The 19,012-nt window shown below is 36.0% G+C and overlaps 1 protein-coding gene across 1 annotated transcript in view; it reads left to right on the top strand.

Moving 5' to 3' along the window:
- The window catches only part of cacna2d3a (calcium channel, voltage-dependent, alpha 2/delta subunit 3a), a 413,801-nt gene that overhangs the window by 301,893 nt on the left and 92,896 nt on the right, over positions 1-19,012 (top strand). Inside the window, exons 20-27 of the mRNA XM_049485574.1 lie at positions 13-74; positions 1,947-2,014; positions 4,564-4,609; positions 6,978-7,075; positions 7,178-7,271; positions 7,987-8,082; positions 8,225-8,346; positions 11,819-11,896. Of these exons, the coding sequence (XP_049341531.1) occupies positions 13-74; positions 1,947-2,014; positions 4,564-4,609; positions 6,978-7,075; positions 7,178-7,271; positions 7,987-8,082; positions 8,225-8,346; positions 11,819-11,896 (664 nt within the window). The remainder of the gene's footprint in view (positions 1-12; positions 75-1,946; positions 2,015-4,563; positions 4,610-6,977; positions 7,076-7,177; positions 7,272-7,986; positions 8,083-8,224; positions 8,347-11,818; positions 11,897-19,012) is intronic.

Below are 19,012 nucleotides of genomic sequence, written 5' to 3'. Positions count from 1 at the left end.
TTTGTGTTTTAGAAGCGTGTTCTGGTTCTGCATAATGACTACTACTATACAGACATCAGAGGAACTCCTTTCAGGTAATGTGGAGATGTTTATACAGAGCAGAGCAGGTGTTAATAACTGTGAGAAAATATGGGTCCCAGGAAAGACCAGTTGAGAAACCAGTTGATATACAGTACCAGTAAGAGTTTAAACACACTTTTTATCCCTTTTAGACCTGAATTATGTTCATGTTCCAGTAATGAAAAACTATAATAATGCTGTTTTCTGTCTGTAATGCACACAAAATAACATTTATATAAAAGTAAATCCAATTAATTTTAACATGTTTGTTCCTAAACATGATAAAAATGATGTGAATCACAGTGGGTAGTAAAAATGAGCTTGCATTACTTTGCCTCAGTTGCTGATTTTTATTTTATTTTTAATTTTTTGTCCAGTGCAGTGGGCGGGGCTAAGCTACTGTTTCATTCACTGGTTTATGATCTTTTCTAATGGACAAAAACAGGTCTCAATTAGTGTCCTGTACAACAAAACATTTGAAAAAACGGTACAACTTTAAAATAAGACTACTTTTATAAAGGGTAGTCTTATAAAGGTATAAAGGTAGGGTTGTTCTTTCTACGTATGTGTTATAACTGATTATTAATGATTTTTAAGGCATTCACAACCTAATTAGTAACCATTAATGAACTAATTGTAAACTATCTATAAACCCTATATAAAGGTAGTCTTATTTTAAAGTGGTACCAAAAAACAAACTACACGATTGGCACAGGGTCTGAAAGGGTTAAAATATATATATATATATATATATATATATATATATATATATATATATATATATATATATATATATATATATATATATATATATATATTTTTTTTTTTATCCAAACATAAAAACATTTGGAATTATTTTGTAAGCAAAAATGTATTAAACAAACCAGAATATGTTTTTTTCAATGTAATTCACCACAGTTTTGCACATCTTGGCTGTATTTTCTCAGTCAGCTTTATGAGGTAAACTCACCTGGAATTCAGGCCTTCAGTTAACAGCTGTGCTGAACTTAATTGTCAAGAGTTAATTATTAAAATTTACACTTAAAGTTTGTTTAAGAGCATCAGTTGTAAAGTTGTGAAGAAGTAGAGTTGGTATGCAGTGAATAACCCTATTTGTTTAATCCACATTATGGTAAGAACTACTCAACTAAGTATATAAAAAAAAAATACCATCAAAAAAGTTATGTTGAAAAACTTATTTTGGTTTGTTTAGTACTTTTAAGTTACTACAGCAGGGGTGTCCAAACTACGGCCCGTGGGCCATTTGCGGCCCGTTTCCTTTTTTGGAGCGGCCCGCGAGGTATTTTAGAAATAGAATGAAAGTTGGCCCGCTGTTAAGCAGGATTTTATAATGTGAGATTCAAAATTTGAACACTAGGTGTCAGAAACGGACCAAAGAGTCTAAAAGAGGTGAGAGTAAAGTTGTAGTGCAGAAAAACAGGCTAAAGAGTCTAAAAGCGGAGAGAGTGCTCAGTTGTAGTGCAGGAAAACGGGCCAAAGAGTCTAAAAGTTGCCGTAATTGAGGAGTTTAATATTAAGAGACATCATGAAATTAAACATCAGTTTGAAAAATCTTAGTTTACACAACACTGTCAAAGATAGATAAAGATAGTAAGTCAAGTAAAATGGTGTGTAAATGAAAGTAATCAGGAAAATGTTTTATTTAAAGTGGTATATTTCATTATTTGTTTTATTACAGAGTCGTTGGCCCAACAAAAAAAGTTTGGACACCCCTGTACTACATGTTTCCTTATGTGTTTCTTCATAGTCTGGATCACTTCAGTATTAAATGTATAAACAGTGTATGGTAAAAGATAAGCTGTGTGTTTGTGTGTGTAGAAGTGATGTGAGTGTGAAATCTAAAGTGATGCGTGTTTATTTTGCAGCTTAGGTGTGGCCTTGTCGCGGGGACACGGTAAATATTTCTTCAGGGGGAGCGTCGCTGTGGAAGACGGTAAAGCCCCGCCACTTCCCGATAGGCTATATATAACATGAAATGTTGTCTTTGTGCGTACGCGGTTAAATGCGTTGCCAGGTACCAGTGTTTTCACCCCGTGGTTTTCTCCCCCTCCTGGTCATGCGTGTTAATATTCATACGCTCAGGGTTTCTAAACTCTGCTACTATGTGGGATTGAGAGAGCATGACTCTGCATTTCCTGTGATGGTCCGGCCCGTCAGCTCTGATAGAAATAGACATTTTTCATCCGGGGAAACGGCTGATGAATTATGAATGAAATAAAGAAAGGCTGACCATATGGTGTGCTTGGAATTGACCATCAACTCATCTGTTGAAATCAGTCATTAGTTGAGAGAAAGAGAGAGAGAGAGAACCTATGTGTGTTCTTTCCATCCGCAGGTTCAGAAATAGATTCCTGTATGTATTATGATAATTCTGGGTATGCGGTGTACTTTATGAGGGATTTTAGCCACCCATTCCTTTTAAACACACGCTTTAATGTCCAGTACCCCTGCGGTATCATTCATTTATTATTAGTTACATCAACATGACAGACCTGGAACTGTCCCTGCACTTCAACCACTAACCAGTGAACAAGAGAATAAAGTAAAAACGAATAAAGTAAGCATAAAGTAAACAAAAAGCATAAAGTAACAACAAATAAAAGTAAGCATAAAGTAAAGTACTAACTAAAAGCATATAGTGAATTAAAAGCAAAAAACATTAAGTAAAGGAAAAGCATGAAGTGAAATAAAAGCATGAACTGAAAAAGCATAAAATTAAGGGAAAAAAGCATAAAATAAACAAAAAAGCATAAAGTAAACGAAAAGCATGAAGTGAAAGAAAAGCATAAAATAAATGAAAAGCATAAAGTGAAAGAAAAGCATAAAATAAATGAAAAGCATAAAATAAATGAAAAGCATAAAGTGAAAGAAAAGCATAAAATAAATGAAAAGCATAAAATAAATGAAAAGCATAAAGTGAAAGAAAAGCATAAAATAAATGAAAAGCATAAAGTGAAAGAAAAGCATAAAATAAATGAAAAGCATAAAGTGAAAGAAAAGCATAATGTCACGTCCTGGTCTTGTCTCATGTCTCTGTGTGTTATTCCCACGTGACCTGTGCCCCTCTGTGTCTCCTGTCAGTAGTTTTCCACCACCTGTTTCTCATTTGTAGCTCCGCCCCTTCCCCAGGTGTTTCCAATTCTAGTGTGTTTCCTGTTTGTTAAATAGATCCCCTGTGCCACTTGTCCTCCGTCAGTCTTTGCACCTTCCCCTGTCGTTCGTCTCTGTCTGTGTTTCATAGCCTCTGTTCCTCGTGCCTTCGTCTCTGTGTTTATCCCTTGTTCATGTTTCTAGTTTCTTGTTTATTTCCGTCTTCCTTAGCTCCCTGTATATACCCCTGCTTTGTGTTTATTAGTTTATTCCCTTGTATATATTTCCCTGCCCTGTTTGGTTTGTTTATTTATTATCTCTGGTTGGTTTAGTTTATGTTCTCTGATTTGTTTTGGTTATTGGTTATTTGTGTATCTTTGTTTCATGTTGCTTGTTCCTTGTTTATTTTGTTATTTATTTATTAAATTATTATTTATTTTCACCCTACCTGCACTTGCGTCCGTCTCCTCGTCACCCTGCCTGGGTCATTCCTGACACATAAACTCAAAGAAAAGCATAAAGTGAAAGAAAATAATGAAGTAAAAGAAAAGCATAAAGTGAAAGAAAAAACATAAAATAAACGAAAAAAGCATAAAGTAAACGAAAAGCATGAAGTGAAAGAAAAGCATAAAATAAATGAAAAGCATAAAGTGAATGAAAAGCATAAACTCAAAAAAAGCATAAACTCAAAGAAAAGCATATTGTGAGAGAAAAGCATAAAGTGAAAGAAAATAATGAAGTAAAAGAAAAGCATAAAGTAAAAAGAAAAAACATAAAATAAACGATAAGCATAAAATGAATGAAAAGCATAAAATGAACGAAAAACATAAAGTGAATGAAAAGCTAAAAGTAACAAAAAAGTGAACGATCATCATATAGTAATTAAAAAGCATAAAATCAGTAAAAAGCATAATGTGAACGAAATGCAGAGAGTAAATTAAAAGCCTAAAGTATGAAGTGAAAGAAAAGCATGAAGTGAAAAAAGCATAACGTGAACGAAAAGCATATATTAAAAAAAGAATGAAGTGAAATAAAAGCATAAAGTAAAAGAAAAGTGTAAAAGAAAAGTATAAAGTGAGTGAAAAGTATAAAGTGAGTGAAAAGTATAAAGTGAGAGAAAAGTATAAAGTGAGAGAAAAGTATAAAGTGAGAGAAAAGTATAAAGTGAGAGAAAAGTATAAAGTGAGAGAAAAGTATAAAGTGAGAGAAAAGTATAAAGCGTAAATGTGTGCTTGCAGTGCAGTAAACTGAAGGCAGTAAACGCTTGAGCAGAACTTGGTAAAGTTCAGATTATCTGAGGTTGTCTCTCGTGCTCAGACTCAGATCCTGTGTGCTGGAGAGACATGCTCATTATACATAAGAACAAAGGCTTCTTGTGTTTTATTGTGACAGGACTTCATGACTTGGAGCATCCAGATGTGGCACTGGCAGATGAATGGTAGAGTATGAACAGGGCTGTGTGTATGTTTACATGTGTGTGCAAGATGTTTTACTGTGCTGATAAAGGGAGCTTAGTCAATATCTAACATTAAAAAGCACAATATATTGTTATGGTTTTAAATATACAGGGCTTTTCATAATGTTTGACCTATTCCTCTTGGATATTGGCCTGAGCTTCAGATTTTTTTATTATTACAAATCAAACCAATCAGACCTGATTAAAACACCAGTCTAAATTTAAGGGTATTATGATGCCTTTATTTATGCCATCATCTTATGTAGAGCTGGGCGATATGATAAAAAAAAAAAACCTTAATTTTAAAAACAGCCTCGTTACTCCTATTTAATTTTAGCTTGTTTTAATTCCAGCTTCTCATCGTTCAATAAAATCTGTATCCAGATAAATCTCTCCATCCAGATAGAGTGAATCTGATTGTGATTGGATGGGAAGTATAAACATATACCATTCTGACACCCTATTGGTTCATATTGTGGTCCATCACACCTGCACACGTCACACCCCCCACAATCCAGCAAGAACATAGCAGACATTTGTAGCATAATATTAAGATGATCCGTGCAGAGACTCAAGAGCAGTTTTTTTTTTATATATATATATTTACACTGTAGCTATTAAAATACATTCATTTTCACATATATGGGCATATATGTAGCTGAAACATTGATAAAACAAGACAAAATGACTCGCTTTCTGTCACAAATGTTAAATGCTACTATTAATTAACGATACAACCTTTTTTTTCAACTGATGCAGTGTTACAAAAAATATATATTGCAGTACTATACCATAAAAAAATATATCATATCATATCACGGTATTTTTCAGGATTCTGGCAGTATATCACAGTATATCACAGTATTTTTATTTATTATTATTATTATTATTTATATATATATTTTTTTTTTTGCATGACTGGACTTTAATATAGATTTGTGAGTTACTGTACTGTTAGGGGTACATATAAATATAAATATAAAACACTAAGGCTTTAAATTAAGGCTTTGATTAGTATTGGGTTTACTTTGTCTCACAAAATTACACAATATATAAAGAAATCAGACTATTAGAGGAAAAACAGCTAAAGAATATAAACGCTATATAGATACGCTAACAAATTCAATATGGCTAAAAAAATTACTATTTTAATAATAGTTCCATAAACACAATAAATAGACATAAAATACTAAATGTTTAAGTATTCAAAGAGATATTACTTCTAAGTTCTATTGCACAAGCTAAATACAAGTTTAATATAAATTTACTATATGTTATTCCTGAAGCCATTATAGGAATTACAGTATTTAGATCAGCTAAAATTCCCTTCTTTCTCTAGTTAACAAATAGTATATTCAAATTATCCTTTAAGCCAGGGGTGTCCAAACTTTTTTTGTTGGGGGCCAGAAGGAGAAATATATTTGAAGTCACAGGCCTGTATTTTTGCGCTAGAAATGCACACTCTCTCCGCTTTTAGACTCTTTGGCCTGTTTTTCTGCGCTAGAAATGCGCACCCTCTCCGCTTTTATACACTTTTGCCTGTATTTTTGCGCTAGAAATGGGCACTCTCTCCGCTTTTAGACTCTTTGGCCCATTTTTCTGCGCTAGAAATGCACACTCTCTCCGCTTTTTGACTCTTTGGCCCGTTTTTCTGAGCTAGAAATGCACACTCTCTCCGCTTTTAGACTCTTTGGCCTGTTTTTCTGCGCTAGAAATGCGCACCCTCTCCGCTTTTAGACTCTTTGGCTCATTTTTTTTGCACTAAAAATGTGCACCCTCTCCGCTTGTTGACTCTTTGGCTCGTTTTTTTGCACTAAAAATGCACCCTCTCTCCGCTTTTTGACTCTTTGGCCCGTTTTTCTGCGCTAGAAATGCGCACCCTCTCCGCTTTTAGACTCTTTGGTCCGTTTCTGACACCTAGCATTAAAACTTTGAATCTCACATTATGAAACCTGCTTAACAGCGGGACAACTTTCATTCTATTTCTAAAATACCTCACGTAGTTTGGACACCCCTGGTTTAAGCTAAAGTATTAATATATTTAAAGGGCTGTAGCTACTGCTTGATTTTGCTGGGATAAAAACACTCATACAGTAGAAACAGCAGCAGCAGCGTTTAGTGGTATAGTGGTATGAGAGAAACGCATAGCGGTTCAAGTTCACCCCGCTGTATACTGAATTAACCAGTATACCGCCCAGCACTGCTCTATCAAGATTTTCTTCAACTTCTAGTTCAGGCTATATTTGGTTTTGGGTTAGAACATGGAGTCATAATATATTTTGTCAAGCAAAGACTTCAATAAATCTGTATATTGCACATTTGTATATCTTTATGTGTGTTTAAATTGCAGGACATACTGTAACACAGGCGAGCACCCTGAACATCGATACTTATCTCAGATCCAGGCCATTAAACTTTACCTCGACGGAGAAGAACCTCACCTCAAGTGTGAGTGGAGTCTTTACACACCTACACAACAACATCAGTGCTTTAATAGTGCTTTTTATTTTGATTCTCTGATAATTACTGTTTTTATCTTCATTGTTACAGGTGATAAAGAGCTGATTCAGGAGGTTCTGTTTGATGCTGTGGTGACTGCTCCAATAGAAGCTTACTGGACCAGCCTGGCTCTCAACAAATCAGAGTACGGAAACTCTTACACATACACACACAAACATGCATACACACATATATACAGGGGTTGGACAATAAAACTGTTGTTTTAAAAAAATTTGTTTTATTCTATAAACTACAGACAACATTTCTCCCAAATTCCAAATACAAATATTGTCATTTAGAGCATTTATTTGCAGAAAATGAGAAATGGCTGAAATAACAAAAAAGATGCAGAGCTTTCAGACCTCAAATAACTCGAAGAAAACAAGTTCATGTTTATGAAGTTTTAAGAGTTCAGAAATCAATATTTGGTGGAATAACCCTGGTTTTAATCACAGTTTTCATGCATCTTAGCATTTTCTCCTCCACCAGTCTTACACACTGCTTTTGGGTAACTTTATGCCTTTACTCCTGGTGCAAAAATTCAAGCAGTTCAGTTTGGTTTGATGGCTTGTGATCATCCATCTTCCTCTTGATTATATTCCAGGGGTTTTCAATTTGGTAAAATCAAAGAAATTTATAGAAACTCTATATACATAAACTCAGTCGCTATTTTAAAGGCACAGATGCAAGGCTGAAAATATACTTTTGACAGGGTGAAAGATAGCAATGAGCACCACAACGTGCCTTAAACAGAGTGTACAATAGGGATCATAGACACACAAACACACACATACTCACACACACATTCAGAAATGTGTAATCTATTCTTACATGTCTGTTTTTTCTTTTGTTTATTACAGAAACTCAGATAAAGGTGTGGAAATAGCTTACCTCGGCACTCGGACTGGCCTGTCTCGAATCAACTTGTTTGTGGTGCCAGACCAACTAAGCAGTCAGTAAGCACTTTTCTACAACCTCTCCCCCATACATGTATTTGTAATTATGATTTAATATGGAGTTTAATGTAATGTAATTTGGAATTGAAACTGTTATCGTTTTCTCTGAGGTCACCTTTGCGTGTGTGTTGTGTGTTCTAAGAGACTTCCTGACGGCGGAGGATAAAGAGGGTGTGTTCAACGCTGATCATTTCCCCCTGTGGTACAAAAGAGCGGCAGAGCAAGTGCCGGGAACCTTCGTCTACTCCCTGCCGTTCAATACAGGTGAGAAGAAACAGCAGAGCATAACAACATAACAATTTGAAGTCAGCCACCACCTCTTTTTAAACTGCTGCTGATGCAGTATTGCCAATTAGCATCACAGTGTGCTCGGTTCTGATACATCAGTTCACAGATGCCTTGTTATGATTCACATCATCCTTTGGAGTGATGAGGAGAAAGAGCACCATCTACCTACCCAGAGAGAGCAAGGTCAATAGCTAATGGCAAGCTGCATGACTGGGATTCGAACCAGCGATCTCCTGATCATATTGGCAGCGTTTTAGACCGCTGGAACACTCAGCGTCCCTTTATATGCTTTTTTGATTAGTGAATATGGTACAGTTCTCTACGATTTTTTTTAAATGTATGTATCGAATTAATCACCATTTTTTTAATTACTGAGAATATATCATATCACTGTTAGTTCCGACTCTGCAATCTGATTGGCTGGGAGGCGTTCTAACCTAGCAAAGATGCCAGTGCTTATAACCCAATCATTGTTCTTTAAATCTCAAAATATTAAAATTACTACATTCAACTCAAAACAAACCTCCCCACTTCCCATTCATTTTTTTAAGAAATGCATAATGCAGCATGTGTGAAGATTTTTTAGACTTTTTAATTTTTATGAATGAAATGTAATGTTTTGAATATAAATAATAGAATATATTTATTCAGAAATATGACTATTTCTGAATAACTGTTTCAAACCTTTTAATGGTAGTGTTTTTTCTTTATACAGCTCTGTACAAAAGACATATAGAGTAATACAATTACCTCTTTAAAAATAGCCAGTCAGAGCATTTTATAAACTTGGTAATAAATAAAAACACAAAGGGTATAATCATGGGTTTTTATTCTTATCCACCAACAAAAAGAAGCACAGTAGCTGGAAGAATCAGCAAGTGTTTTAGGGCGTCAGGGCTTAATACTCTTCTAGTGCATGCCTGTCTACTGATAACACTTCTTAACATGGACTAGACAAGCTGTGTGTGCATTTGCGCATCTTTGTCAGCAATGGATGCAACTTAAAAGGAGCTGAATTCCTACTTTAGAAGAAGTGTCCACAAACATTTGGACGTATAGTGTATATAAGGTTTACAAAACTGTGCCCCCTTGTGGCAAGTCAGCAAAATAGAGGAAAAAAGTATTTATATTAAAAAAGAAGTAAAGGAGATTATAAATAAGTGTATGATAAAATGACAGAATAGTGTAGAAGTAAATCATATTTTTGTGGTCATTTTGAAAAAAATAGTTTTATTAGCAACATTCTATTTTGTGTGGGAGGAAGAAAAGAAAAATACAATTAACAACAATTTTTAAAAAATTTGATAAAATGTGAAGATAGTATTTTAAGCAATACTATTCAAACGTGAGATTAAAGCAAACATTTTTTATGTGTTTTTAATAAATTTATATTCTAAAGTTTATGATTAAAGCTGTGCTGTTTTTAATGGTTTCTGTGGGCACGTCCTCAGTGACTGCTTAAACCCAAGGCACTAAACCCAAAACCATATTTTTTTTTACATTAATAGCTGAAATGTGTTCCTTCGAAGTTGTAAAACATACCAGTCCTGCTTAAAATTACAAAGGTATAAAAGTATGCTTAAAAAATACTTTTATTGGCATAATTTTCACCTCTACAGTGCCCTCACAGGTTTAACTGTGCTACAGGAAAATCAATCAGTCGATAATACCGCCCCCTGGTGACGTCCAACCAGCTGCATCTCACTGCTATCAGAGGCACACTGCTCAGCCCAATCAGCTCTCCCTCCTGCCCCGCCCCTAAACCCATACATCACCCAGTGCTTCTCACAAACTACTCCTCCCATTTTTTAGCATTTTTTAAATTTAAGCTGAACATGGATTCAGGGGCTGCAATCAGGGTTTTAGTTACCCTTTAATGATCGGCTTCTATTAGCTGATATTTGTTTGTGGAGGTCTGTAACATTTTTTTTTTTTTTGTCAAACATAAATAATTTTATTCCAGAACAAACTGTTCTGACAGATTTCCTCAAGCCTTTTCCATTTAATCTGAATGGGTCAGTCCTCTCTGTGTGCTGTCAGTAAAGCAGCGTGCTGATCCAGGATCTGCTCTGACAGGCTAATTTCATCCTGTAGGATTAATCTGTGCTCTGAAATTGGCCCAAGTGGGTTTAGACTTTTATCTGTGGGTCTGATCCTACAGCAGACCACAGCGAGAGACAGACAGAGCATGTCTAACTGACCTCTTTACCCTTCCTCACTTCCTCTATCACTCTCTCACTCCTTCATTTCCTCACTTTCTCTCATTCGCTTTTCCTTTTTTCTCTTTCACTTTCATTCTCTTTTTTTGTATTTAATCTCTATCTCATATCTTTTTTTCCATTTTTGATTTTTTTACTCCATTAATAATTCAATCATTCAATCTCTCATTTTAATTCTATTGCTCTCTCTCCTTCTCTCTTTTTCTATTTCTCTATTTCTCCTTTCGTGTTCTCTTTTTTTACCATTTCATTCTTTCTTGCTCTTCATTTCTCTCCACCTCTCTTTCTCTATTTCTCTTTCTCCTTTCATGTTCTCTTTTTACTATATCATTCTTTCCTCCTCTTGATTTCTCTTCCTCTCTTTTTCTCTGTCCTTTTTTTGCATATTCTTACCACTTTTTCTCTATCTCTATCTCTTTCATTCTCATTTTAATTTCTCTGTTTTCTGTCACCTCTCTTTTTCACTGTTTCTTTTATTTTATCTCTCTCTCTACACTCATTTTATCCCTTGTTTTGCTTTCTTTCATTTTCTCTCTCTCTGGTCATTTTATTTCTTTCTCATATTCTCTTTCTCCTCCTCTATTCTCCTCTCTCTCTGTCTTTCTCTCTTTCTCTTTTATTTTTTTTCTATTTTCACTCTCATTTTCATTTTCTTGCGTTTATCTTCCCCATTATATATATATATATATATATATATATATATATATATATATATATATATATATATATATATATATATATTCATCTTTTACTTCATGTCTTTATCTATCTGTCAGTTGTTTGTATGTTATCTCTTTTTTACTCTCTGTCATTCTCTCACTTTCTTTCTCCTGTCATTTTCTTTCTTTCTCATATTCTCTTTTACTTCCTCCTTTATTTTAACATGCCCCCCCCCCCCCCCCCCCCCCCGCCTACCCCCCCTCTCTCTCTTTCTCTCTGTGGGTTTATTAGATGGGCATGTTTTGAGCTTTAGGCAGTGTGTGTGTGTGTGTGTGTGTGTGAGTGTGAGTGAAGGGGAGTGATGAGGTGGATGGGGGGTGTTGTGTGTGTGTTTGATCTAAATCAGAGAATTTCATGATGTATCTGCTGTATATAATGATAATGATAATATATCACACTGCACTGTGCACAAATGCTTTCTATGCAAGCTATGTTTTATTCCATTAAATATATACAACTAAGTGTGTGTGTGTGTGTGTATGTGTGTGTGTGTGTGTGTGTGTGTTCAGGTTCGGAGAATAAGAGTGTGGTTCTGGCCAGCACTGCTATTCAGCTGCTAGATGAGAGAAAGTCGCCCATCGCTGCAGGTAAGACTCCAGCCTTTCTCATTTGACTTTCGGCTATACAGCACCCAAATGGAAATAACCTTTTTAAAGCAGTGTGTGTGTGTGCGTGTGTGTGAGTGTGTGTGTGCGCACGCTCAGTTTAATATGAAGACAGGATTATTCTGAGCTTAAGCTCAGAAAGAGCAACTGAGGGATTGAGCTTAGCGGTTTTAGGCCCGTTCTATCACTCACTCGCTCTCTCTTTTCCTCTCTCTCTCTCTCTCTCTCTCTCTCTCTCTCTCTCTCTCTCTCTCTCTTTCTCTCTCTCTCTCTCTCTCTCTCTCTCTCTCTTTCTCTCTCTCTCTCTCTCTCTCTCGCTCTCTCTTTTCCTCTCCCTCTCTCTCTCTCTCTTTCTCTCTCTCTCTCTCTCTCTCTCTCTCTCTTTCTCTTTCTCTCTCTCTCTCTACCTCTCTTACTCACTCTATCTCTCTCTCTTTCTCTCTCTCTCTCTCTCTCTCTCTCTCTCTCTCTCTTTCTCTCTCTCTCTCTACCTCTCTTACTCACTCTATCTCTCTCTCTCTCTCTCTCTCTCTCACTCTCTCTCGCTCACTGTCACACATGCAGCACACATTTCAGTTCAGTATTAAAATGCTGCTTATTGGATAACAAATACTGTACACTTACACTTATTCTCTCCTGCCTCACTTTAAATTCCATTAAACTGTCAAATTTAAGAAGTAAAAATAATTTCCTATTGCTCTCCTTTATCTCTTCCTGAATTTCCTCCCATTTCTGTGTACCATGTCAACCCTAGCATGCAGTGGAATTTCTACTTTGGTAACACTTTACTTGGATGGTCCATTTGATGATGCTCAACTCACATTCAACTAACATTTAACTGCATGTCTATTAAATGCAATTGAGTTTGATTGAGTTAGATAGGGTTATATTTTAGGGTTGATAAAGGGTTAAGGTTGGTGTTAGGAGTAGAGTTATGTTCTATTTTGAATTATTTACATTCAACATATGGTTATGTTGCAGTTAACAGACATTCAGTTGAATGTTGGTTAAATGTCAGTTGAGCGTCAACGAGGCCATCAAATGGACCATCCAAGTAAAGTGTTACCTCTACGTTTTATATGCAAAATTGTAAACATCATATTGTGGACTAACAGAGAAGTTGCATTTTCACATAGAATATGATATAGAATTGTCTTTTTTCACTCTTATAATAATGTAACACTCTGAACAAACCCCAAATCAGAAAGCTTTAGTGAATGTCATTGGTGAACCTGTGTTATGTGGGTTTTATAAGGGCATTTCTAATTCAGTACAATAAATAAGGAGAATAATAGCATTGTTGTCATTAAGTAGAGTTTTTTTGTTATTGTCCACAACCCACGTGTTTATTACTTTACTTGCTGAAGTTGGTTATATGAGCCCTCAGAAAGATAAGGATACAAATTAACAAAAGCAACGACTTTAACAGAAGAAGGTGCTCAGAAATTACTGCAATCCAGCACATATTTATAGGGGTTAGGGTTTGGAATCTCTAGGCACCTTATGATTCGTTTTGAATAAGATTCAGGGTCTGCGATGTGATTATAAAACGATTATTGAGCATCTTTATGTTTTTTTTTTTTTTCCTGTTATAAAAGTACTTGGTGCTTTTAAAATAAGGTATCTGTAATGATTCATAATGAATTCTAATTTAAAAGATTATTTAACATGGAAAAGGAGTAGTTATTTCAATTAATTAATCAAATGATTAATACAGTAATCTAGGATTAATGTTGTTAGGGTTATTATTAAAACCAGCTACAAGAAAACAAGCAGAAACACGATCATAAGGTCATAATGCTATGACTGACCAGTGTAAAGTATATAGAGAGCTGGTTTTAATGTTGTGGCTGATCTGTGTTTAATCTGCCTATAAATAAAGTATCATGTGTTTTTTTTTTTTTTTTATCTCAGTGTAGTTTTAGTGCATTTTAAATGAGAATAGTGTAATGTGCTGAGATACTGAGTTTAAAAGAGGAAGAAATAATGATTTAATGAAGGAAATAAACTAAAACAAAGTGATGCTGTTTCGACAGTTTGGAGGAAAATGAAGTGGATGAAAGTAGGGGATGGTTCTATAGGAAACTTGTTGGGTTCTAATGCATAATATTGCATTGGAAATGGTTTACTATGCAGTGTTTTGTTTATTTTAACACATATACAGGTGCATCTCCAAAAAAATATCCCTGACTTTGGACTTATATAGTCCGAACAGTGGATCAACACCAGCAGATGACATGTCTCTCCAAACCATTTTTTTTTTTTTTTTTTCTACAATCACTGATTGTAGAAACTTCACACTAGACCTCAAGCAGTTTGGACTGTGTGTCTCTCCACTCTTCCTCCAGACTCTGCTCCCTTCATTTACAAATGAAATTTATATAACATTTACTGATGATCAGTGATGGTTTGGAGAGACATGTCATCTGCTGGTGTTGATCCACTGTGTTTAGACTATATAAGTCTAAAGTCAGTGCAGTTTTGTTTTCCCACAAAATCTTACAGCACTTCATGCTTCCCTCTGCTACTGACAACTTTTATGGAGATGTGGATTTCATTTTCCAGCAGGACTTGGCACACTGCCCACACTGCAGAAAGTACCAGTTGGTCTTATATAATATTCTAATTTCTTGAGACACTGATTTTTGGGTTTTTATTAGCTGTCAACCATAATTATACACAATTAAAGAAATAAAAGTTTAAAATAGATCACTCTGTGTGTAATACATCTATATAATATATGAGTTTCACATTTTGAACTGAATTACTGAAATAAAGTTGCTTTTTAATGACATTTAAAGTACAGTTACAGTGAGTCCAAGAAGTATTTGATCCCTTGCTGATTTTCTTTGTTTGCCCACTAATAAAGACACTATCCTTCTGCACTTTTAATGGTAGATATATTCTAACATGGAGAGACAGAATATCAAGACAAAAATCCAGAATATAATTTTAAAGAATATATTTGAATTAATTTGTATTTCAATGAGGAAAATAAGTATTTGATCCCTCTTGCCAAACACACTCAATACTTAGTGGCAAAGCCTTTGTTTGCAAGCACAGCGGTGAGACGTTTGTTGTAGTTAACCACAAGTTTAGCACACACACCGGGGGGAATTTTGGCCCACTCTTCTTTGCAGATCCTCTCTAAATCATGAAGGTTGGTGGGCTGTCGCTTGGCAACTCTGACCTTCAGCTCCCTCCATAGATTTTCAATCGGATTGAGGTCTGGCGACTGGCTGGGCCACTCCATGACCTTAATGTGATTTTTCTTGAGCCAATCCTTTGCTGTATGTTTAGGGTCGTTATCATGTTGGAAGACCCAACCACGGCCCATTTTCAGATCCCTGGCAGAGGGGAGGAGGTTGTCCCTCAGGATTGTGCGGTACATGGCTCCATCCATCTTCCCAGTGATGCGGTGAAGTAGCCCTGTACCCTTGGCAGAGAAACACCCCCAAAACATTATGCTTCCACCTCCATGCTTGACGGTGGGCACAGTGTTCTTGGGGTCATAGGCAGCATTTTTCTTCCTCCACACATGGTGGGTGGAGTTGAGGCCAAAAAGTTCAATTTTGGTCTCGTCTGACCACAAAACCTTCTCCCAATAACTTGGTTCATCTTTCAAATGATCATTGGCATACTTGAGGCGCGCCTCCACATGTGCTCTCTTCAGCAGGGGTACCTTTCGGGCACTGCAGGATGTGAATCCATTGTTGCGCAAAGTGTTGCCAATTGTTTCCTTGCAAACTGTGGTCCCAGCTGCCTTCAGGTCATTTGCTAACTCCTGCCGAGTGGTTGCAGGACGATTTCTGACCGTTCTCAGCATCATTGCCACCCCACGAGGCGAAATCTTCTTTGGAGCACCGGGCCGAGGTCTGTTGATTGTCATGTTATACTCTTTAAACTTTCTGATAATTGCACCAATAGTTGTTACTTTCACATCCAACACCTTACTAATCTTTTTGTAGCCCATTCCAGCTTTGTGAAGGTCAACAATTCTGACTCTGAGGTCCTGTGACAGCTCTTTGGTTTTACCCATGTTGGAGACTTGAAATCTGTGTGATCTGTCTGATTCTGTGGACAGGTGTTTTTCACACAAGTGATTAGTGAGAACAGGTGGCTTCAGGTCAGGTAACAAGTTGATTGGGAGTGTCTAACTGGTCTGTAAAAGCCAGAACTGCTAATGAATACTAAGGGATCAAATACTTATTTCACTCCATGAAATACAAATCAATTAATATATATTCCTTAGATTTATTTTCTGGATTTTCTTTTTAATATTCTGTCTCTACATGTAAGAATACATCTACCATTAAAAGTATAGAATGATCATGTCTTTATTAGTGGGCCAACGAAGAAAATCAGCAAGGGATCAAATACTTCTTGGACTCACTGTATGTTGTAGTTTATAGTGATTTTTTTTCACTGCATACATTTATACAACTTTCACTCTGTTTCTAGAGGGGATGAAACACTTAACAAAGAAAGTCCATCAGTCCAAACATTTTATATATAGAGAGAAGTCTGCTAAATTGAAGATCAGACTTTTGCTAGACAGTGCATCAGTGGTAAAAGGCTGGCAGCTTTAGGGGCTTTTTCCTACAATGCGCCAGCCTTGTTTTTTCCGACGTTAATCAAGGTTGTTGTAGCCTGGTAAACTCGCCCTCAAGGTCGGCTTATGTAAACCTCTTCTGTTTCTTGAGCACAAGACAATTCTCCTTTAACCCCTTTATAAATCCTGGTCAGCTGCGCTGCAATGCATGAAGACATGCATGATATCTTTACTCACAGCTGCTGGTGCGGTATGTTGCGTGCTGCTTGAAATTACAATTATGCTAAGCTCTTCTCGTGTGCTTTGCTTTTATCTCGCTGCTGCTTACACTTGACCTTGTGGAAGATTAACGGGAGGGAACAAAATGTATGGTGATCCCAAATCACCGGTCACAACAACATGTGAGCTGCTGCTGTCAGGCAGTGTTGAAGCAGATTTTATAATAGATTAAAGATTTCGGATTAGACATTTTTTTGTTCAATTCAGTTAATACTTTTGGGAAGAGTTGAAGATGATGGAAGAGGAGGTGGTGGGATAGTGATCATCCAACAAGCTGACCTCATTAATGCTCTTGTTGCTGAATGCAATCAAATCCTCAAAGCAATGTTCCACAATCAGCACAACAATTTTTACTATATTTTTATTATTTTAATTGCTAACCCACTAAAATGACACATGTAAAAAAGTGATTTAAACTGACACACGGTAATTATAACATCCTCTCAAGTCTCCAACAGTCTAAGCACATTTATATAGTGTTGTTTTTGTATAATTTTAAAAAGTCCCAAAAAAAGCGAATATAAAATACCGGTCAGAAGTCTGGACACACCTTCTCATTAAGTGTTTTTCTTGTTTATTGTTTATTCATTTATTCTCTACATTGTAGACTAATATTAAGGACAACATTTATATGTGCATTTACTTTTATTGCATTTAGCTGATACTTTTATCCAGAGGAAAGGCCAGTACACTGCACCACACCAACAAGGGACACATATGGATTTTTTTAGTAAACAGTAAAAAAGTGTTTGTCCTCCACATTAATTCCCTGATCTAAACCTGATGAACTGAGATGGTGATTTGAGGTGATTTGGGATGAGTTGGAGCAACTATTGTTCAGCACCTCCAGGAACTCCTTTAAGATGCTGAGAAAACTATTTCAGGTTACTCTACAGAATACTCTGCAGAATCATTCAGCATGTGCTCCTCTATACCTTTAATATAGTCTTCAATATTCTTCAAATTTGACTGGTACTGTATATAATCACAGTATAATTTTTAATAAGTAATTTGTAATTCAAAGAGATGCAGTGAGGTTTAGATCTTTGCCCTTGCTTGGGTGAGTCAAAGACGAATATTCATCATACTGCAATGACAACAGTGTGTGTTTATGCTGGTCTGTGTGTGTGTGTATGTGTGTGTGTGTGTGTGTGTTTCAGGGCCTCTATAAAGTTGAGTAGACAGCTGACCTCACAACACAAGGCCACTTTCACTTTCGTCATTAGTACATCTGAGTAACCTAGCTGAGTGTGTGTGTGTGACTCAGTGTGTGAGTATGTGTATGTCACTGTGTATTTTGTGTGCATGTGTGTGTGTGTGTGTGTGTGTATGTTTCTGTGTGTTTGTGGGCTTTGTTTGTCCTGACCAATCCAATGACAAAATAATGCCCTTAAATTAAAGGAAAAACACGTATTACACCAGTACTAATAGACCATTCTCAGTGTTAATTAATAAATACATTAGTGTTACTATCTGTTCCTAAATACACCAATAATTATCTTAAACACAGTTGCCGTGGCTTCCATTTCATTAATATTAAAAATGATCAACTTAGGCTTCCCTTCATTTGACATTTTTAACTGAGCAACCAATTAAACAAGAGTGAAAACTTGATTGGAGCGAACTCAGAGCTAAGCAGTGGGACAAATTTACTTTTGATTGAAAATGATTGAGGATAAATATTAATTAAATGATGCATGAGTAATTTGAATAGCAGTTTGGTATAGAACTACGACACTGTGGGCCCTATTTTAGCGATTGTTGGTATCTTAACAGCGCGGCACTGTTGTGTGTCTCAGCAGAGGATACTGACCTGCTCATTCACGCAGTGAAGGTGTGCCAGCAGCTCATTTAAGGGAACAGCAATGTTATTTTTTTTTTCCATTCTTGAGGTAAATGCTAGATTTGTGTAACGAGTGGAGATGTATATGGAACACACATCTGTATGGATAAGATAATGTTGTCAGGGTTTAAACCAGTCAGTGGCGTACCTGTATTTCTATTGGCGTTCCCGTCCTAAACATTATGATGATGATAAAACTGGTCCTCATCAGGAATGACCCAGGATAAGTTTTTCAGAGTTACCTGCCTCAGAAACTGCTAAAATTTAACATCACCCCAGATAAGAACACCTAAATGCTTTATTGAGTATTTTGGTTTGTTTAACACTTTTTAGTAACTGCATGATTCCTTATGTGTTTCTTCATAGTTTAAATCACTTCACTATTCATTTGCAATGTATAAATGTAGGCCTAGATGTCCTTAGT

The sequence above is a fragment of the Astyanax mexicanus genome, chromosome 12 (assembly GCF_023375975.1).
Source record: "Astyanax mexicanus isolate ESR-SI-001 chromosome 12, AstMex3_surface, whole genome shotgun sequence".
Taxonomy (NCBI): Eukaryota; Metazoa; Chordata; class Actinopteri; order Characiformes; family Acestrorhamphidae; genus Astyanax; species Astyanax mexicanus.
Note: the sequence above shows the minus strand (reverse complement) of the source record. Positions and strands in the feature narration are given on the sequence as shown.